Source organism: Gorilla gorilla, chromosome 6, assembly GCF_029281585.2.
Source record: "Gorilla gorilla gorilla isolate KB3781 chromosome 6, NHGRI_mGorGor1-v2.1_pri, whole genome shotgun sequence".
In the NCBI taxonomy this organism is placed as follows: domain Eukaryota; kingdom Metazoa; phylum Chordata; class Mammalia; order Primates; family Hominidae; genus Gorilla; species Gorilla gorilla.
Window position 1 is genome coordinate 28,199,837 of NC_073230.2, and position 23,404 is coordinate 28,223,240.

The 23,404-nt window shown below is 40.0% G+C and overlaps 1 protein-coding gene across 1 annotated transcript in view; it reads left to right on the forward strand.

The window, feature by feature from the left end:
- The window catches only part of ABCB5 (ATP binding cassette subfamily B member 5), a 131,167-nt gene extending 108,631 nt beyond the window's left edge, over window positions 1–22,536 (forward strand). Inside the window, 5 exon segments of the mRNA XM_004045150.5 lie at window positions 5,259–5,415; window positions 9,153–9,350; window positions 11,522–11,728; window positions 19,716–19,862; window positions 21,794–22,536. Of these exon segments, the coding sequence (XP_004045198.4) occupies window positions 5,259–5,415; window positions 9,153–9,350; window positions 11,522–11,728; window positions 19,716–19,862; window positions 21,794–21,991 (907 nt within the window). The 3' untranslated portion in view covers window positions 21,992–22,536.
- Window positions 22,537–23,404: the final 868 nt, after the last annotated feature.

The window sequence follows — 23,404 nt, forward strand, 5'->3', positions numbered from 1 at the left end:
TCCGCTTCCTGGGTTCAAGCAACTCTCCCACTTCAGCCTCCTGAGTAGTTGGGACTGCAGGCACATGTCACCACACCTGGCTAATTTCTGTATGTTTTGGTGGAGACCAGATTTCACCATGTTGGCCAGGCCGGTCTCAAACTCCGGATCTCAAGTCATCCACCTCCCTTAGCCTCCCAAAGTGCTAGGATTACAGGTGTAAGCCACCACACCCAACCTCACTTTTTGAGTTTCATCCAGTCAGAATACAGACAGAATAAGGGTACCCATACTTTTGGAGTATGGACAAAAGAGAGATTCTCTAGGGATTCTCCTCCAGTATTAAATGTGGTTATTGGCCAAAAGAGCAACATAGCACTATGCATAATGTCAATAGATGAGATTTGTCTTCAACACCAAACAGGATTTGGTCCTAGAGACCAAATGTGGCCCCAACTACCATGAATGTGTCACAAGCTCCCTTTAGACACACTACATTATACCTGGCCTAGAAGACTCTGTACCTTCCAGAATCTAGGATGACAGACAGCTTTCAATCTCATCGACTAGCTAAACCAAAGAAATTTACAAAGAAAACTCCCTCCTACTAGAATTCTTCTTAGATAAAAAGCACTTTGAGCCATTCTCTAAACCAATGGTTTTCCAACTCACCAATCTAGGAGCTGGTTAAAACTGTAGATACCTAGATCTCATCCTGCAAAATCTGATTTGTAGATCTAGTATGGGGCAGGAATCTTCATTTTATCAAACATTCCAGATTACTCCAAGGCATAATTTATAGCTACAAGGATGGATTATCTGTCTCTTTCAAAAATGACATTGTGTCTCAGAAAGGGAGATACACAAAGGGAGTTTTAACAGCAAAATTCTTTAACGTGCTCATAATATTAGTTTGTCAGCAAGGCTTTTTAGAGGAAAAAGCCTCTAAAAGAAAAAAAAAGACAACACGCATGTCTTATGGTAGAAGCCGTCTCTATTTCTACTATCCTAGAAGTTTATCTGAAATGAGCATTTAAAATAAGGTGATAACATTTTCATTCTGCCACCTTACAGACAAGGCATAGGGGCGTTTAGAAAATCTCTTGTTTAGGTTCTCATGCACCCATGTGTAGTAAAACACTCACCTCTCCCTTTGTTAGTCCAGGTAACACATTCTATTTGTTATTTCACTATAAATGTGTAGATTTAGAAGTACAAAATGAGTTTATTTTATCCTGTCTCTTTGTGTTAGTCCCTTTAGGCTGGTTTCCAGCTGATTTGCCTTTTGCAATACCGACCAAGAACCATTCCTAATCAGGAGAGGTTTCTGTAGCCTTCCTTTCCCCACTGCAAAGCTTTCTCTATCTCTGTGAGTTTCTTCCATATTTTCTATCCATATTATCAAGAAGCTAAGCAGAGCATATAGGTAAGAAAGAATCAAGATATGGCAGCCCTCAATACAGTAAAAATAAAAGCCACAGCTTTGAAAACCGCCTGAGAAGCAGAACCAGGCAGTTTATGGGTGTGTTTCCTAGTTCTCTTAAAAACCAAATGCAGTTCTTGACAAGAAACCACATTGTATTTCCAATAATAATGTGATTATTGGCCAAAAGAGCAACATACATGGGTTTTCAATGAGTATTAACAGTTGGTCGATACCTTAACATAATAAAGGATGGACAGAAGGGAGCTAGGTCTGCACCATCATCTTTGCCCTAGGAAGCTGGGCAGCCAGGGAAGAACTGTGAGTGTTATTGTTGTGTTTAGGAAAGCAACACTGGTTACACAAAACAAAGAAAACAGGAAAGACTTCTTTCCATGTTGGCTGCCATGGCAGCCACCTAGCTCTTGCCTGGCTCCTCCCCAGAGATTATCCGGAAGAGACAGACAAGGACAAGATAAGAAGGCTAAATCAACCACTGAAGGGACCTAAAGAAGAGAAATCAAAGGACAGTTGATATCTAGGGCCTTCAGAAGATTCTAAAATGGAAAGCAAGTGGTAACAAACTCCAACATGTAGGAAAAGACCATTCCAGCCAGCTTTCCACTACAAGGAAGACCATGTAGGGGAAAACACAGAGAGGAAGGCAGCTCACGTTCCAACCCTACAATTTCATGGCTTCTGGGCAAATTGCATAATTTTTCTGAGCTAGAGTCTCCTCATTCATTGACTGATAAGTTTCCATTCTATTTATCTCCTAGGTGATTAGATGGTATCTTGTATATGAAAACATTCTATAAGATCCAAAGAACCAAATAAATGTTAGTTGCTTATTTTCTCCTCCTATCTGTTGAGAAAAGGATTTAGGGTGGGAAGAGGTCTCTGGGTTGTATATGGATGATATACAGATGAGCATGGGAATAATTTTAATGACTACCTCTATGGGGAAAGATACTCTACCTTCTAATCAAAGAAAGAAACTTACTGAGTAAGGACTTGGGAAGTTGTGATTTGACCTGCTGTGCTAATCTATTGCTACAGAAGTGTGAGAGCTTTTTTTTTTTTTTTTGTTGCTGTTGTTGCTGTTTTTCTTGAGACGGAGTCTCACTCTGTCACCAGGCTGGAGTGCAGTGGCGTGATCTCAGCTCACTGCAACCTCCACCTCCCGGGTTCAAGCAATTCTCCTGCCTCAGTCTCCTGAGTAGCTAGCATTACAGGTGTGTGCCAACACACCCAGCTAATTTTTGTATTTTTAGTAGAGATGGAGTTTCACCATGTTGGCCAGGCTGGTCTCGAACTCCTGACCTCGTGATCCACCCACCTCGGCCTCCCAAAGTGCTGGAATTACAGGCATGAACCACTGCACACAGCTCCTGTTAGTGACTTTAAAATATTTGTCATGATACCAAATTACTCCTCTTCATATATCCCAAATGGGTGAAACTCCTCAAGACCAACAGTGGCATGAGAGGTTGTTGGCCTGTACATTTCTCTCAGTTAGGTGTTCAGTTCAAATGCCTCCAGGAGTTTAAACCAGATTTGAAGGATCTGGTTTAACTATGTTACGGAGTTACAGCACGGGTTGTTCTACAATAAATACTTGTTGAGTGGAACTAAATTTCAGTTTAGCTCACCCCAGCTAATTGGGTATGATTAGGTAAGGCTAACTTCTGTAGCAGACCAGTTTTTTCCAAGTGTGGGCCTTGGCCTACCTTTATACAGAATCCACCTGGAGAAAAAGCGTAAAGAAGATTACTGTCCCTAGGCCGCGTGCAGTGGCTCATGCCGGTAATCCCAGCACTTTGGGAGGCCGAGGCAGGCGGATCACTAGGTCAGCAGTTCGAGAACAGCCTGGTCAACACAAAAATTAGCTAGCCATGGTGGTGCATGCCTGTAATCCCAGCTTCAGGAGGTGGAGGCAGGAGAATTGCTTGAACCCAGGAGATGGAGGTTGCAGTGAGCTGACATCACGCCACTGCACTCCAGCCTGAATCACAAAGCAAGACTCCATCTTAAAAAAAAAAAAAAAAAGATGAAGAAGATTAGTGTCCCTCACTCAACCCCAGATAGTCCATCACTTCAAAGTCCACACTTCCCCTCCAGGGTCTTCAACATAACCCTCATCGGCATCAGCCCCCATCCCACTTACGTTTCTCTCAGCACTCACTCATTAAAGACGGTATCAGGGCTTTTGCTTGTACTCTCCCTTCTCTAACTGAACCCTTTCTTCCGGCTCCATTCTCCATCCTTTGAGTCATTTACCTCCCACAAACACAAGTTCTGAGTTGAAGGCCCTTCTCCCTTTCTCATTAATATTTCCATTTTCAGAGGGACCTAATAAGGATGTCTGCCTCTAGACATTTATGTCTAATGCTTACCATTACTTTTATAGTGGGAATGTTAGGACAGGTAGAGATTTTAGCATATCTCAAATCATGGGAAGAAGCTATTTTCTCAGTTATTGATTTCAGAGAAGCCTCTACCCCTGTGGGACTAGAAACCAGGTCTCCTAACTCATAATCCAATTATCTTCCCAGCTCACCTGCTGATTCTTGGATCAAACTGAGGCTTAAGTCTGACAGTCTGATTTTTCCTTGCATTAAAAACACATTGAAAAAAAAAAACCTTCTGATTGGGTTACCTAAACTCAGTGACCATTTCTGATGTTTATAGCTGGGTATCAAATAATTCAAATGGCATTTTGAGCTTTAAACACTTTCTGTAAATATCAGTACTAAAAATGCCTTGACATCACTGAACTAAATAACAATTATTTTAGTGTTATTTTTGTTTTTATATTTTATACTGTGTTTGATCTTTGTAAAGCCAACAAGATTCAGGATCTGAGGTCTAGGTCACTGAAGGGATTGCATCAGCATCAACATCTACCCTTTGATAGGCCCCATTGAGGGAAAAATTCACAAGGAGCCCAGACGTGTTTACTTTGCTGTTATCCAGCACTGCAAACAAGCAACTGGGTTCTGTGATGACCTTTTACTGTCTAATGTTTAAATATTGCCAGCGACACTGGTCCAGTTTTAGCCTGATTGTGCCGTTAGCTTTGTTACTAAGATGCATTGTTTTGCATTCTAGTACAGTACTTTCATATCTAAAATGAAATTGAAAATGAGAAGAAAATATTTAACCATGGTCAGGTCCTGTGCCACAGTCGAGTAAATATTCTGTGTGCTTCCAAACATCATTTGCATACTTACCATTTTATAATTAACATGTTTTGAAACTGAGATCATAATTGATAACAAACCTAAAAGATCAAAGTTCTTTCAGTCTTTTTAGTCAGATTTTGCTTTGGGAACCTGAGGAAAATACGATCCCCATGACTTGCTCTCTAAATAATGTAGCATATCAGACAGATAACCAGTCATTTAGCTTCAGTTATCTGTCCTAACTCCATTATATGCAAAACAAACAAACAAAAAATCATATCTACTGTGTAAATCCAGATCTCACTACTGGAGATTCATTCTTCCTATTGTCAGTTGAATTCTCTGTCAAATCTCCAAGCAAGCAAGCCTCATATCAAGATGGCTAAGAAGTTTTATATTCACTAGTTGGGACCTTTGATCTGTGGCTCTAACTGGAAGAGACATTTTTAAGATTACCCAAGCTCCAAAGTTCATTTTGGTGTACAGAGCAAGGAATGATTACTACATGGTAGAAATTTTTAAAGAGATAACTCGGTGGGCCTTCAGCATTAGGGGTGCCGTCTACATCAAAAGATTATATTCGTGTGCCTGCTTTTCTCTTTACTTTTAGAGTTCTACTGTTTTACAATGGATCGGTGGACCTAAGATTCAAATGCTTTATCTTTTGATAGAGTTTTTACTGCAATTGCATATGGAGCTATGGCCATCGGAGAAACGCTCGTTTTGGCTCCTGAATATTCCAAAGCCAAATCGGGGGCTGCGCATTTGTTTGCCTTGTTGGAAAAGAAACCAAATATAGACAGCCGCAGTCAAGAAGGGAAAAAGCCAGTAAGCACAACTGTGATCTTAAATGTCCAAATAAAGATGGCAACAGTAGGAACTGGGGGCCACTAAAGATGGGAGGGAGAGAGGGGGCAAGGGCTGAAAAACTATTGGGTGCTATACTCAGTACTTGTGTGACAAGATCATTCATACCCCAAACATCAGCATTACGCAATATACCCACATAACAAACCTGCACATGTACTCCTGGATCTAAAATAAAAGTTGAAAAAATAAAATGTAATATAAATGAAAAATAAAAATAAAAAATAAATGTCCACTTATTAAATGAAGGCTGTCTTTGGAAAACTCTGCAAAAGATAATGTCATAGTAACATAAAGAGTTAAAAGTTTGTATAAAATAATTTTATGGCTACAAACGGGGAAAAGGGGTCTTGTCTTAATCAAATTTTTACCTCTACTACTAAAATTTATATTTCATATTTTAAAATATATGCTTTTAATTTATATGCCTGATGCTATCAGAATGGTCTTGAAAAAAAAGATTGATTCTTATACTGAATTCTACTGAGAAACTAAAGTTTTGATCTTGGATGAAGATTCGTATTAAGGTTTATTTGTTTTTTTTTTCTCTGATAATATATGCAAAGTAAATAATATTCTGCTGCTTCAGACACCATTTTTCATGGGAAATATATTTACAAACAAAGGGGGAAAAAAAGGAAAGTATACCTATTAAATTGATGCACACAAACAAATTTAGCCTCAAACTCTAAAAGACTGCGAATATTAAAAGAGAAATAATAGGTAGGGTGTATAATTTCAAAATAAATCTCTCAATAATAGTCTTATACAGCCAGGCGTGGTGGCTCACGCCTGTAATCCCAGCACTTTGGGAGGCCGAGGTGGGCAGATCACGAGGTCAGGAGATCGAGACCATCCTGGCTAACATGGTGAAACCCCGTCTCTACTAAAAATTAAAAAATGAAAAAAATTCAGCCGGGTGTGGTGGCACGCACCTGTAGTCCCAGCTACTTGGGAGGGCGAGACAGGAGAATTGCTTGAACCCAGGAGGCGGAGGTTGCAGTGAGCCAAGATCGCGCCACTGCACCCCAGCTTGGGTGACAGAGCGAGACTTGGTCTCAAAAATAAATAAATAAATAAAAAATAAATAATAGTCTTATACATTAAATATATATTCAATTTTAGTACTTTTCTAGACATTTTAATTTTTAAAATAAAAATAGTCCATCAGGTATATACTTAAATGTTTTTAATTTATAATTATTTCCCCCTAGAATTTTAATAGATTCATATGTATGACAGCTTAAAATAACACAGCATTACTAGAGCTACACAATGATTAAGAAGAATGCCTGTTAGTGACAGAAATAAGACTATCTGGAAATTCTCAAAATAGAACGCTTCAAAGATATGTCACAGTCAAAATAAGATTTTGTTCTTGTATTTTGGAAGGTAAAGGATGTAAGAAGCTTTTTTTTAATTTTAAGATTTATATGTATAACAGTATTGCTACTCCTATTTCTTTCTGCAGATTATAACAGAGGAATTGAGTATCTCACTGATCTATGTCCTTACAGAACCATAGGCATGGCATAGACTATGGAAATGTTTCTTATAAAGGCTATAAAATTAATGAATTTAATCCTTATTTTATTTAGTATGTAAATGTTTCTGAATATCACTCTACGCTTTTAAAAATTAAAATTTGGGCAGGGTGTGGTGGCTTACACCTGTAATCCCAGGACTTTGAGAGGCTGAGACGGGCGGATCACCTAAGGTCAGGAGTTCAAGTTTAGCCTGGTTAACATGGCAAAGCCCCATAGCTAATAAAAATACAAAAATTAGGGTGTGGTGGCAAACGCCTATTGTCCCAGCTACTTGGGAGGCTGAGGCAGAAGAATCGCTTGAACCTGGGAGGCAGAGGTTGCAGTGAGCCGAGATCACACCACTGTACTCCAGCCTGGGTGACAGAGCGAGACTACTTCTCAAAAAAAAAAAAAAAAATTAAAATCTGGTCAAACAAAATTGGCAAATATTGAAATTCAAGCTGAGTGATAGGTATGTGGGCCATTTATTAAATTTTTCTCTCTATTTTTATACTTTTGGAGTTTTTCATATTAAATAGAATTAAAAATCGTAAGAATAAATTTTAAATGTATTAAATTTAGAAGTTTTCTAGAATACCTCTATGAGCTATTATACAAAGTACATACAAGAGCTTACATAAAAATAATTGAATTCTTCATGTTTCTGCGGTATTCTGTTTTTTTAAAACCTTTTTTATACAAATGCAGAGAGGGAAGTACACCAAAAAAAATTTTAAAAATAAAACAAAAAGAAATTTTTTATACAAATAATATTCATAGGTTGTAGGGGGCAAATGGAAAATACTGACTACACTAAAATAAACTACTACTACACTACTCTTAAATTTTGGCAAATATCCTTCCAGATTTTTTTTTCTATTTCTAGATCTCTTAACCACATCTTAACATCAAATTCTTTTAACAAGAAAATAATATCATCAAATTTTTTTTGTTTACTCCTCACCCCTACCTGCCCTTGCTTCTTACCTATAATATGATGGGCTCAGAATGGGTCGAACATGACTAGTAAACCTGACTGTAAGGATGTGTTTTAAAATCCAGCCGTCACTACCACCACACACACATGCACACACACACACAAATCCACTACTCCTTAGTTGTTTAGTCTAACAACAAAAATTAATAAGACTTAAAATGCAATTGAGAGGAACACAAAGATCAAAAGAACTTAAAATCTTATGAACCAAATATATAAAGGGAAAGTTAATCATTTAGTGATAGTTCTGGAAAGTCTTTTTTAAACATCCTGGTGTAGATGAGTATTGGTTTAGAAATCATTAACCAGTAAAGAGATTGATGCATAGAGAGAAAATAAATGTTTAGGCAACTGTCACTGCCAAATAATGGTCAATTGAAAATAAAGATAGGGCTGGGTGTGGTGGCTCACGCCTGTAATCCCAGCACTTCGGGAGGCCAAGGTGGGCAGATTGCTTGAGTCCAGGAGTTTGGAACCAGCCTGGGCAACATAGTGAAAACCCATCTCTACTAAAAATACAAAAATTGGCTGGGTGTGGTGGCGCACGCTGGTGGTCCCAGCTACTCAGGAGGCTGAGGTGGGAGGATGGCTTGAGCCTGGGAAGTGGAAGTTGCAGTGAGCCGAGATCACACCACTGCCTTCCATTGGGTGACAGAGCTAGACCCTTTCTCAAATAAAATAAAATAAAATAAAATAAAATAAGAAAGATAAATCAGAATTCAAAACATATTTTACCTTCACTATAAAACATGGCCCAATTTAGAGAAATAACCCTCATACATATAGTTTATGAGAACCCCAGCTCTTCCGAATTAAGTAATAAAGGTTTGTAAAGCACAAACCAAATTAAAAAGAAAAACGCATTACCCAGATAAGCTGGTCAAACAACCAACTGCGGAATGGAACTGTCTGTGCAGCAAAGCTGAAGGAAGCAAGTGGTTTTTAGAAACTCAGTGCAGTAGTGAAGATAACAAGAAACACAGACACAAAAAAATATAAACAAAAGTGACAGAAACCCACTTGCAGTCAACAGCTCTACGGAGATGCATACATGTTTAAAATTAAAAGGGCTATGGAAACAGGCACACTTTTCAAAATGAACTTAGCCAGTATGCTACAGTGTGTTACAACCTTCCCAAGTCATTCTTCTCAACTCTGTCAACTTCCTTTCACAGGACACATGTGAAGGGAATTTAGAGTTTCGAGAAGTCTCTTTCTTCTATCCATGTCGCCCAGATGTTTTCATCCTCCGTGGCTTATCCCTCAGTATTGAGCGAGGAAAGACAGTAGCATTTGTGGGGAGCAGCGGCTGTGGGAAAAGCACTTCTGTTCAACTTCTGCAGAGATTTTATGACCTCGTGCAAGGACAAGTGGTAAGACAGAATTGAAACACACCTAATCTGGGGGTTAGCAGTCCTGTTCTTAAACATTCACTAGGGCTTAAGCATCCCCACTGGTTTGGGTGGGGCAAACAATGCAGAAGTTAAAAAGAAAAAAAATCTCTGTGTCAACCCTTAACTAAGAGGACAAGCAAACCATCACAAAAATGATGGTTAGGACTTTGAAGTGAAGCACAAAGGTCCAAAGATTCTTCAACCATTCTGGCAGCAGAAATATTGATCTTAGCCATGGAATTACTTTAGAACGTGGGTGCTGGAGATCTGGTCTAATGTCCACATCGTGGCTCCGTATTCTGTTCTGGTTTAAGACAGAGAGAACACTGTCCTCCACCTCCTTAGTTCAGGCTTCTGCTTTCCCATCACTCATCCCCACCTCCCAACTGTCAAAACCTTATGCACGGTTAAGGCTTATTGGAATCAGCTCCATGAAGTCATGCCTCTAATATCTAAAATAATGTAATCTCTCCATCCTTCGAACCTAAGGATTGTTTTTCTTACCTGGCACTTGTCTTACTATACCTTATATTGTGGTTTTTCCATTACCTTGTCCTCCCCCCACCACCCACCACCACATCAGCACACCCACACAAAGCTTCCTGTCCTGCCTCCTGCCCGTACAAAAAAGTTCCTAAAACTCAGACTGCCATGTTAGTCCTCATTCTCCTGCAACTTACAGTCTTTTCGCCCTTACAGATTCTCAATGAGTGTTTGCAAAACAGAGGTTAGGGACTCAAGGGAGTCCTAAAGGGCTCCCTTGAACTAGGAGACACTCATCTACTCACACATAGCATAGCACACTCCCTCTTCTAAACCTTCCACAGTTAGAACATACCAGAGTCTATGCCATCAATCAGGTCCTTCATGCCCTGGCCCCTGCCTCCCACTCCAAGCTCCTCTCATATCACTCCCCACGTCATTACGCACTGTGCTTTTTCTGTTTTTTGGGGGGCTTTTGTGCGTTGTTTGTTTTGTTTTGTTTTTTTGAGACAGAGTCTTGCTCTGTGGCCCAGGCTGGAGTACAGTGGCGTGATCTCCGCTCACTGCAACCCCCGCCTCTAGGGTTCATGCGATTCTCATGCCTCAGCCTCCCAAGTAGTAGCTGAGATTACAGGGGTGTGCCACCATGTCCAGTTAATTTTTGTATTTTTTGTAGAAACGGGGTTTCACCATGTTAACCAGGGTGGTCTTGAACTCCTGGCCTCAAGTGATCTGCCCACCTCAGCCTCCCAGTCTCCTCATGTTCTTTAAACACACCTATGAACCTTTCTTTTGCTATTGCCCTGCCCAGAATGTCCCATTTGTAGGCTCCTTCTCACTGTTCATGTCTTAGTCTGAATGTCCTTTCCTTAAGGCCTTCTTGTACAACCCCTTTCTCATGCCTCTCCATACCCTCCCCACTGCCTCAGTCGCTGTACCCTGTTACCCTGTCTTTAGGGTACTTTCCTCTCCTGAGTTTATTGAGTTATTTGTTCATGTGTTTATTGCATGCCTCTCTGCTAAAATATAAGCTACATCCATGGGGGGAGGGGGGACGGATAGCATTAGGAGATATACCTAATGCTAAATGATGAGTTAATGGGTACAGCACACCAACATGGCACAGGTATACATATGTAACAAACCTGCACGTTGTGCACATGTACCCTAAAACTTAAAGTATGATAATAATAAAATTAAATATATATATACATATATATATATATATAAGCTGAAAAAGGGAAAGAGCTTTCTCTTATTGACCACTATTTCCCTGGTACTGGAAGAGTCCCCCTCACGTAGTGAGCATGCTCATCAAATATGAGATGGTGTTGTTAAGAGTGTTGTTATCTATTTATGTGAATAAACATGGCTGTGTGCAAGATGACACAGCTTTACACATGGAGTACTCTATCATCTCCACCTACTTTTTACTGGGCTTTCAGAAAGTCAGGTCCTGTTACAGTGGAGGGGGCAGTAGTGAGTTACATGCTGTTTGCTTCTATACAACATATGATTTATGAGCCTTCCTTGGGTAACTTTATACTTTGAAATAGCTTGAATTCCTATCCTTCTTGTTATGATTTGTGTGTGTTTGAATACAGTGAACTGTAACATGATACAGTTGGGTGATCTTAACACACCATTCTCCAATCTGCTTTTGGCAGCTGTTTGATGGTGTGGATGCAAAAGAATTGAATGTACAGTGGCTCCGTTCCCAAATAGCAATCATTCCTCAAGAGCCTGTGCTCTTCAACTGCAGCATTGCTGAGAACATCGCCTATGGTGACAACAGCCGTGTGGTGCCATTAGATGAGATCAAAGAAGCAGCAAATGCAGCAAATATCCATTCTTTTATTGAAGGTCTCCCTGAGGTAAGAAAATTTCTGAAATCTTGAATTATAAAGCTGCCAAGTAAGGCTAAGTAGCTACTGCGCCTATGCAGTTGTTTTTATGTATTCCTTGGATTATACAATGTATTTATTGCCAGAATCTAAAGTTAGATGTAAAACATGAAGTCAGATGTGAAAAACCAAGTTTGAGATTTTCGTGTGACAATTTTCCTACGACCAAAATGTATTCATATTCACTGGATTAACTTTCACATTTTGTTATTTGCCTTCCATCCATCTGTGCTGTGGCTGGTCCACACTATGACCTCCCCGCCACGGCGGTAGCCTCTTCATCTGCCTTCCAGTCTTGCTCCTTTATCATTTTTCTTCCTCACAGCAATCAGAGGGATCTTTTAAAAACAAATTAGATCCTATCCCTCCCCTGCTTACAACTGCCTCATGGCTCCCCTGTGCCCTTAGAATAAAGCCCACACACCCCATGGGGAGGGGCTGCTGAAGCCTCTGTAATCTGGCCCTGCTGTTTCCCCAGCAACAACCTCACCACACAGTTTGCTGCAGCTGAGCTGGTCTCTCCTGTCTCATGAACATGCCAACTTGCTCCCCACCTTAGGACATTTGCGTTTGCTGTTTCTCCAGCCTAGACCTCCCTTAGGTTGGCTTTTGGCATAGTAGCACCTTAACTTTCTTTTTTTTTTTGACAGAGTTTCGCTCTTGTTGCCTAGGCTAGAGTTCCATGGTGCAATCTCAGCTCACTCAGCTCCACCTCCCGTGTTCAAGCAATTCTCCTGCCTCAGCATCCCAAGTAGCTGGGATTACAGGCATGTGCCACCACGCCCGGCTAATTTTTTGTATTTTTAGTAGAGAAGGGGTTTCTCCATGTTGGACAGGCTGGTCTCAAACTCCCGACCTCAGGTGATCCACCGCCTTGGCCTCCCAAAGTGCTGGGATTACAGGTGTGAGCCATCGCGCCCGGCAAGTAGCACCTTAACTTTCAAACCCTTTCAAATGTTACCTTTGCAGAGGCTTTCCCTAAACATCCTATTTTTAAAAGTTCCCACCAGTCCTATCCCCTATCACTTTGTCTTCAGGGCATGTTTCACAGTCTGAAAATTACCCTGAGCACTTAGGTATTTGTTTAGTGTTTCCCTTCCCTACTAGAGTGTAAGATCCTTTTTTATCACCTCGATGTCTGTATTGGCTGTGACAATTGGCACAAAATCTCAGAAAAGTCAAAAATCTTGGCTAACTGTAGAGAAGCCTTTGGTAGTGCAAGCATTGATACAAATCCAAAAACAGTGCACAGAGAGGGATAATTGTAACTTTAAGTGTTTCTAATATCTGAGTGTTTGCAACACACATAAAATAAATTAAATGAAATAAAAATAGAGATATTTTCATGTAGGGGCGAATTTCTACATGTGATTTTTATAAACTAAGTTTCTATCTCACTTTAAAGGGAGATAGTTAAATTTAACAACCAATATATCAAACAACTAATAATCTAGAGCCCTGTTCTTTGGTGAAGGCCAGTAGTCATCATACTCTCTAACTTTTATACTCCTTCCCTCACCAGCTCTTCTCCATACTACATAGTGCCTACATGTAGAAACAGGATTTCCCTTACTCTGGTAAGGGTTTGCAGTACTAAAGACATAAAAAGGATTCACATATTTTTTATAAATATAGTGACACCGTGAATGTCTTTTAATGGCAACTTCCTTTTTAACCATGACACTCACTGCATTGTTAATTTGTGGTCAGATTGTTATCTGCATAATCTCGATAGTTTGTTTTATGTATTGTGAAATGCTGCCCAATTGATATTTGTACCATTTAACTTTTATTCTTTTTCCTTTGAGACAAGGTCTCACTCTGTCACCCAGGCTGCAGTGCAGTGGTGTGTTCTTGGTTCACTGCAGCCTCGACCTCCCAGGCTCACCTGAGTCTCCCGAATAGGTGGGATCACAGGCACATGCCACCATGCCTGGCTAATTTTTGTATTTCTTGTAGAGATGGGGTTTCATCATGTTGCTTAGGCTGGACTCAAGCTCCTGGGCTCAAGCAATTTCACCCACCTTGGTCTCCCAAAGTTCTGGAATTACAGGCATAAGCCACCACACCTGGCCTTTTATTCTTAAATTGTTTATTATCTTCTTTTTATTGTACCAGTTCTCACATTTACTCAAAACTATATGCTGCAAAAATCCATTGTGCTAACTTTTTACAACAGACTTTGAAAACTAAGATGTTATTTCCTTTAACATTTTTTCTAAAAGAGTAGCTTATTTTTCAGTGTTCTAAATTTTAACTTTAATTTACCTTCATGTCATTGTTCCCCCAAAAACATGTAGAACCATAAGGAAACCTGATACCAAAATAAAGTCGTTAAAAAAAAAATCAAATCAGATAATTCCTAGAAAAGCTGCATATTACTAAATGCCTTCGGTTAGTACCCTGGGTAGAATAAGGCTGCCCTCTTATGCTCAGTTGGCTGGGAAAAACGAAGAGAGGAAATCAGCCACGCATTCCCCAGCCCTTCTGGGAACCAAGAACTAAGCTAAATTTCCACCATAGTACAGCGAGGATGCTGTAACTACCGCATTTTACAGATAAAGAAGTTCAATAACATTCTTAAAGTTGTATAGAAACTCAGCATTTGAACCTGGATTCTTTGTGCTATCCTGAAGGGACGGAAAGGGTTCGTAACCATGGTGGTCCTAGGGTTTCAGAGATGGGAACAAAGGTGCCCTTGCTCCTCCCTTCAGAAGGGCAGTCCAAAGCAACCACCACAACTGTGGATAATGGCACTGGTATACTCAGAGTGACCCTTAGAAACATGTTACAGCTCACACGTAGGTTTTTAGGGAAGAAAAGTGAACATGAATCTTGTAATTTGTTGTACTTCCTTCAGATAGAATTAATTTTTTAGACTGGGTGTAGTGGCTCACACCTGTAATCCCAGCACTCTGGGAGGCCAAGGAGGGTGGATTACCTATGGTCAGGAGTTCAAGACCAGCCTGGCCAACATGGTGAAACCCTGTCTTTACTAATAATACAAAAATTAGCTGGGCATGGTGGCACACGCCTGTATTCCCAGCTACTTGGGAGGCTGAGGCAGGAGAATCACTTGAATCCGGGAGGTGGAGGTTGCAGTGAGCCAAGATCATGCCATTGCACTCCAGCATGGGCAACAAGAGTGAGACTCCATCTCAAAAAAAAAAAAAAAAAAAAAAGGGGAATTAATTTTCTTGAGCAAATAAGTGGAGCCCAGCACTCCCTCCAAATACATGGCCACAGTGGCAGTGTGAAAATGGTGAAGCAAAAGTCTGAAAGAGTTCAGCTCTTCCAGTAACATGCAGTAAGCATAAAATATACACCCATATGTAAAACAGGCATAGGAAGAAAGTCGGCTTCACATAAGACACATTAATGTATTATTCATTTTAATTCTCTCCAAGAATTATTTAGCAAATTGAATTGTGTCACACTTTGCCTTCTGAGGATTTCTTTTACTTTTACTACAAACTTTGTGGATTGACCAATCTGCCATGTCCTGCTTCCTCAAAATTTACTTTCCCTGTCTTCCTTCCTTTCTTTCTCTCTCCCTTTCTCCCTTTCTTTCTCATTCTTGCTTGCTTTTCTTGTCATTTCTTCCTTTCTTTCTCTCTCCCTTTCTTTCTCTTTCTTGCTTGCTTTTCTTGTCTTTTCTTCCTTTCTCTCTCTCTTTCCCTTCCTTTTCCTCCCTCCCTTCCTTCCTCCCTCCCTCTCTCTCTCCCTCTCTCTCTCCTTCCTTCCCTCTCTACTTCCTTCCTTCCTTCCTTCCTCCCTCCCTTCCCCTCCCTCCCTCCCTCCCTCCCCCTCTCTCTCTTTCTTTCTTTTCTTTCTTCACAGGGTCTTGCTCTGTCGCCTAGGCTGAAATACAGTGGCAGGATCTCAGCTCACTGCAGCCTTGACCTCCTGGGCTCAAGGGTTCCTCCCACCTCACCCTCCCCAGGAGCTGCGACCATAGGCTCCTGCCACCTATGCCTGCCTAATTTTTTTTTTTTTTTTCCAAAGATGGGGTTTCACCATGTTGCCCAGCCTGGTCTCAAAGTCCCAGCTTCAAGTGATCCACCCGCCTCGGCTTCCCAAAGACACTGCGTCCAGCCCCATGTCTTCATTCCTCTATCCCAACATCCGTGCATTTAGTCACTCAACACCCAGCTACTGAGCATTTCTTTGCAAACCACTGGGCTTTTATTTAGGGAAGATAGGACAAATAAAGTATAGTCCTACTTTTAGGAATATGAAGCCCAATAGTTAAGATGAACACAGATCAACACATACAAATAATTATAGTGCACAGAAGGTAAACAAACTTCCATCTGAGCCCAGAGGGGAGTAGAATCACTTCTGGCTGGGGGTTCAGAGGAGACCTTTGGACAATTAAGAGGTGATCTGAGTATTGATCAAGTAGAATTTCAGTAGTCAAGGCTTTAAAAGGGCATTCTCTATAATGAGGCAATGGGCACAGCCTGAGCAAAAACATGGAGACAGAAACTATGGCAATGTTTTCATGGAACTGTAAGCCAATTGACAAAGAATCGAGTATATAAAGCTACGGTATTTGATAAGCATGTAAAGGTAAAAAGCTGGCACTTAAATCACAAGGAAAGAAATGTTTAAGTTTGGTAGTTACTAAGGAGTCACTGAAGATTTTTAAACAGGGAACATGTTGGGAATTGGATATTGGAATTACTCATCTAGCAGCAATGTAAATGACGGTAGAGAGTGACAAAGACACAGGCAGCTTGAGAGATCAGTTCAGAGCTATTTCCAGGGATAGGTTTTGAAGGCCTACAACAACAATTACAAAGTGAACTAAAACAAGAAAATTGATTAAAAAGATATTTTAAAAGTGGAATCAACAGGACTTGGCTCAAGATTGTTTCTGGAAAGTGAGCAAGGAAATGTACAATGCACTGAGCAGCCTCATGGAATAAAACACGTAGCAGTGATGAGAGTCCAAAGACTTCCCCCTAGACACACACAGACACACACACACACACACACATACACATACATATACACACACGCCACACACAAATTGTGTATCTTTGATGAAAATTCATTTGGTGGCAAAATGATGTAAGGATATAATATAGTCTTTTATTTATATTTATCCCACTTAGAATAAATAATCAAATACATCTGCACAAAATTCATGTATTTGATTACCAGTTGCTTCCCCAGATCCTTCTGGGGGTGTTAAATAATATATTATCTATTAAATATAGATAATATATCGTATATGTATAATACGTAGACTTTTTTCTTCTAAGGTTGAAAAAAAATCAGAATTCTTAAATACAGATAACTCCAAGGGTTTCGGTAAGGGAGTGTGGATCTGTGTAACAGCTCAAACCAGAAGGGTGCAGAGCAAGGAGTCAATTTAGAACATGCTGAGCGTAATGTAATGCATCCACCACATATCTTATAGAAATATCCCACAGGCATTTGGAAATACAGGCCTGGGGCATAGGACAGAAGTGGAAGCAACACCGCCTTGACCTCAAGGATCCTCTGAGACACACAACAGGTGTGGTTCTCTACTAATCTTCACAGTATCACCCAGTGGCAGCTCTCAGTCAAGCCACATCCTTAAGTAGGACTTTGACCACTGGAACCACCCTGAAAATCCAACCCAGTGCCTGCAGGGATTCTCCAGAATGCAGTTGCTTTAGGATTAGACTCTGGTGTTCCCTCTGGGACACAACTGACTTTTAGCTCCGGTTCATATTAAGGACCCATTACCCCTTGAGTTTCTCATAAAAGAGGTGATTTCGGGGCACTCACCATCCCAGTGATTGCCAGAAAATGGATTCAAATTTTCGGCTAAAGAGAAACTCTGTGGTTCTTTGTTAAAAAACAAATAAAACCATCCTGGCTAACATGGTGAAACCCCGTCTCTACTGAAAATACAAAAAATTAGCCAGGCGTGGTGGCGGGCACCTGTAGTTGCAGCTACTGGGAGGCTGAGGCAGGAGAATGGCGTGAACCCGGGCAGCAGAGCTTGCAGTGAGCCGAGATCGCGTCACTGCACTCCAGCCTGGGCTACAGAGCGAGACTTCGTAAAAAAATAAATAAATAAATAAAATTTAAAAAAATTTAAAAACCTTCATCCAATATGTTCTTTAAACTTACACTCTCCTACAATCCAGGAAAGGCCAAAAACTGCAAAATGATTCCTAGTTTTGTATGTTCTTCAGCTGCCCTAGAAGAATTCATGTACAATTTAAGCTAGGCTGGCAGAAAGGACTATGAGCTCATTATCATTCCCACCTCCCTTCCCAGTTTTTAGTTTAAGATTGAATCCCCTCATTTAAATACGAACTTTGCAGTGTTTGGAAATGAACGGCAGACACAGTTTTATCTATGGTTCCAAATTTAACAAAATGCATTTTAGGAGGAAGGGGCCCAAGGCCTGCTAGTAGTCCCAGATAAACGACAGAGAAAACAGCGAAAGTCTGTATTCTTTGTAGAGCATTCACGTCAGAGAAGATATTTTTACTAGGCTTTAGTAATTCAGACACCCGTCGTTTGCTACAAAGCATGCACCTATGCATGTTAAATTGAAAAGTAAGCTTTCAGATGATGTAGACACATTTTGTTATAAGGTTATACCACAGGTTCGTGACACCAACTCTGTCCAAAATGCACTTCCTGAAGGCAGTCAGATGTGGAGAGAAAGGCAATTCCCTCAAGCTTCTCTAGAATACCAACACAAAATGAACAGCTAGGAATCACAAGCTACATGTGAAATGCTGCTACAGGATTAATCTTTCTGACTACACCCTTGGACCAGCTTTCTCAATGGAGCTGATCCATCTACACACTCTTGTCTAGATACCAAGGGCTTATATTTCTTACAAAAGTGCCAAGGGCCACTAGAAAGCAATGTGAAGCCTTGAAAGGAAGCAAAGTCAATGGGACAATCTAAAAAGCAGGCAAGAACCTGCTTACCCCAACTGTACTGACCAATTGTGATTCAGAGGACCAGGATGGCTTCAAGATTTGTGTGAAATTTTCTTTACCCTTCCATGAAGGGAAACACTGGAGCAATTGGGTTATTAGTAAGTAGGGGAACTATGAAAACACTGTGAAGTGCTAAATGTCACCATTACTACTTAGTGGCCTGAAAAGGTGAATAGACTGTTTCAAGATGCCAACCTGGCCAGGCGCGGTAGCTCACGCCTGCAATCCCAACACTTTGGGAGGCTGAGGAGGGTGGATCACGAGGTCAGGAATTCATGACCAGCCTGGCCAACATGGTGAAACCTCATCTCTACTAAAAATACAAAAATTAGCCAGGCATGGTGGTGGGCACCTGTAATCCCAGCTACTTGGGAGGCTGAGGCAGAGAATCGCTTGAACCCGGGAGGTGGAGGTTGCAGTGAGCCAAGATTGCACCACTGCACTCTAGACTGGGTAACAGAGCGAGACTCTGTCTCAAAAAAAAAAAAAAAAAAGTCAACCTAACTTATTTCCAGGAAGATGCATGTACCACTGAGGCTCCTATCCCAGCATCTGTAAGGATGTGCCCACAGAGGCTCAGCAAGAGCCAAAGTGAAGAAACCTCATAATTTCCTTGTTGTTTTTACTATTGCGAATCATTTTAACCTGAGAATAGTAGGTAGTATAACTTAATGGAAAAGGATTTGTGTTTACTGTGAACTTGTTTCTTGCCAGTAATTTTTTTCTTATGCTTTAATTTGAAAAATTTCTTTGTGGAAGCATAATGGCAGAGGTCTGCTGTCTGATCAGATTGGATATGTAAATGAGATGGTAGTGTTTACTGCGGCTTTAGCATTTATTTGCAACAAAGCCCAAGAATAGATTTCAACATTTGCTGGGTCACAAATTTTCAAGAGTAGCAAAATTTGAAATATTTAGATGGTTCTCGCCCACAGTTGCCATGCTAATTTAAATAACCAAGACTTGCTTTCTTAATTGCATGCTCCTGTGATAGAAATACAACACACAAGTTGGACTGAAAGGAACACAGCTTTCTGGCGGCCAGAAACAAAGACTAGCTATTGCAAGGGCTCTTCTCCAAAAACCCAAAATTTTATTGTTGGATGAGGCCCCTTCAGCCCTCGATAATGACAGTGAGAAGGTAACATCATTTTCTTTTATCTCAGCATATAATACCAAATATAAGCATCCAATAACATGGAGGAAACCAAGGTAAGTTTGGAAAAACAAAGGCCTGGAAAGAATTGTAGTTCTAAGGTCACCAGTTCCATTTAAGGCTTTGGACCTTTACAAAAAGGTCAGTAGGTGGTGGGGAGGTAGGAGACAGTTGAGACAGAGGGAATCTCATGTTCCAGAAAGGTATTCTCACTCAAATTTGTCTCATTATCAAAAGCGGACCAATTTTCAAAATGTTTTTTCATTCAAGGAAAGAGCCCAAGAAAAATAATTTTTCAATTTTATTATTATTCCAGTGATGCCAAACAAACTAATAAGGTAATTAGTATGGGTAAAAGAGTAATCTACACTGCAGGGTCAGAGCCTGAGAGTTATTCTACCTTCTACAGACTCAGCCTAGTTTGAGCGGGAAACAAAGAGGCAAAGTGACACATGAGAAAATACTTGCACAGCAAGCTTCTCCAGCTGTTTGATTTTGCTATGTCCTTATCCCTTAGGAGTTTCTTGCACATGTAGGCACTTATTAAGTAAATGAACATTGGTTAAATGAATGGTAATCATTAATATTTGGAGAGTATGCATTACATGCTATTATCTCAGTCTTCACAACAACATGACGAATGAGCTTCTTGTATTAGTATGCCCATTTTACAGATTAGCACACTAAGGCTTAGATTAAGTAACTTCTCTAAATTCTAATGGAGGGTATCTGACCTAAGAGCCCAGGCAGTTAATCCACCCATGACTGCTGCTTGCAGATGATTATTATTCTTGATTCTCAAAGCAACAGTGTGTTATGAAAAATAAACAACAACTAACTTTTGGGATCAGACACATCTGGGCTGTAATCCTTACTTCATCAGTTACTAGCAGTATGACCTTGGTCTAACCTCAGTTCAGTTATCAGAAAAATAAAAATACTATCACTTTATGAGGTTATTGAAAGAATTTAAATGAGATATCCATCTTGGGAACATTTTATGTATTCAACAAATATGGGTTTTCACCCTCCACTCCCACTTTCTCTATATAGCGTCATAACCTCACTGTTGGCTGAAATGCTATGTTAACAGGACAGTTCTACAGCTAAATCCTACGAAAAACAAAACAAAATCTATGAGAGAAAATTAGATAAATAAATTAGACAATTCTACTTAGGTATACTACTTAGAAATACTACTTCCTGACTTTGAGTTTAGAACTACTCAAAGAAATGATAGTAGAAATTTGAGTAGTATTAGAACTACTCAAAGAAATTGTAGTAGAAATACTACTATAATTCTACTTAGAAATACTACTTCCTGACTGTGAGTTTAGAACCACTAACATATAAACAACTATTTCATTTTTATTCATTCTCACAAATGCTTTTCCACTGAAAGTCTTACATAATTTATCTGTAGCTAATCTTTCTTTTTTTTTTTTTTTTTTTTTTTGAGACGGAGTTTCACTCTTCTCACTTAGGCTGGAGTGCAATGGCACGATCTCAGCTCACGGCAACCTCCACCTCCCAGGTTCAAGCGATTATCCTGCCTCAGCCTCCCAAATAGCTGGGATTACAGATTCCTGCCACCACGCCCAGCTAATTTTGTATTTTTAGTAGAGACGGGATTTCTCCATGTTGATCAGGCTGGTCTCGAACTCCTGACCTCAGGTGATATGCCTGCCTTGGCCTCCCAAAGTGCTGGGATTACAGGCGTGAGCCAATGTGCCCGGCTGTAGTTAATCTTTCTAGATTTCTATTGAGTAAGGTGATTATTTTACAAGTAGGGCAGTTCCTTTGGGGACAAGCAAATAAAGCAAAGAAGGTTATTATATTACCTTAATTGATTTGACTTAGGTAAGTTTACTAACATCTAACTCAAACTGGTGATCACAGGTCTTTCTCTCTTCCAGGTGGTTCAGCATGCCCTTGATAAAGCCAGGACAGGAAGGACATGCCTAGTGGTCACTCACAGGCTCTCTGCAATTCAGAACGCAGATTTGATAGTGGTTCTGCACAATGGAAAGATAAAGGAACAAGGAACTCATCAAGAGCTCCTGAGAAATCGAGACATATATTTTAAGTTAGTAAATGCACAGTCAGTGCAGTAATGCTGTTGAGGTAGCACATATTTTGATGTTCGCGTAATGCAAAGAAGGAGTACTTGATAATTACTTGGCAAGCTTTGATCTCTTTTATTGCATATATCAATACCTAGAATCATGCTACTCAAGTACATACATGTTCTATTCACACACCATCTGACCTTCAGATTTTTAAAAGGAAGCAAAATTTGCTTATTTCATGTAAGTGAAATAATGCTTATATCCTTCACTTTATAAAAATATTCTAGCACATTTGCTTGTAAAGCAGTTTTCTACAAGGTGAATTTATTTCCCATCAACTTCTGCTATAAAATCGGAAATATGTTTCCAGGGGGAATATTATCCAGTTAACCATGTTGAAGGTTTTAGCAAAGGCAGTGTAAGATAGAGTGGGGCCTGTAGCATTGCAGGGAGAGTGTCTGTAACTTGGAATTTTGTTTTGCAGCATATATTACAGTACTTTTGCTAGTCCCTTTTCTCCAGACCGTAGGGATTTCTCTCAATAAGTATTCACTATTTCTCTAAATTTTATTCTTTTTCTTTTGTTGTGCAGGGAATAGAAAGGATTACGATGTAAAATTTCTGGGAGGATTAGGTAGCTATCTCCTACTTCACCAGTAAGTGAAGTGCCTCACATGAGCCATCCCAAAGATTCATTATTCCAAACCTTGGGTTTGGCAGTATAAGTCACAGGCCTGCCTGTTTATGAAAACTTACTTACTTAAAATAAGAGCTACTTTTGGGCCGGGTGTGGTGGCTCATGCCTGTAATCCCAGAACTTTGGGAGGCTGAGGATGGCGGATCACTTAAGGTCAGCAGTTCGAGACCAGCCTGGCCAACATGGTGAAACCCCGTTTCTACTAAAAACACAAAAATTAGCCAATCTTGGTGGCGGCCACCTGTAATCCCAGCTATTTGGGAGGCTGAGGCAGGAGAATCATTTGAACCTAGGAGGCAGAGGTCGCAGTGAGCCGAGATCTCACCACCGCACTCCAGCCTGCGCAACAGAGCAAGACTCCATCTCAAAAAATAATAAATAAGAGCTAATTTTATTGTGGGTGAAAATTTTTAAATGTCTTTCTCTATAATAAAATAATTTCCTTAAATTTTATATATACTTTATCATATATAATGTGTAAATGATTTTAAAGTTCTGTGTAAATAACAATATTGGCAAAATGAGTTACATTTTCAACTTACTTAAATATGTAATGTCACCTGGTGATTTTATCTTTATTCTTCAGTGTATTTTCTTCCATTTACACATTTAGCTAGCCTCTCTAAAGTGTACTCTACCAATAATTGAAATCTTGTTACACAAAATTAAAACCATTTATATATTATGCTGCTTTCTTTAAAATGCAAAATAAAAATAAGATTGGGGACTTGAGAATCAGATGCATCGTTTAGACGCATTGG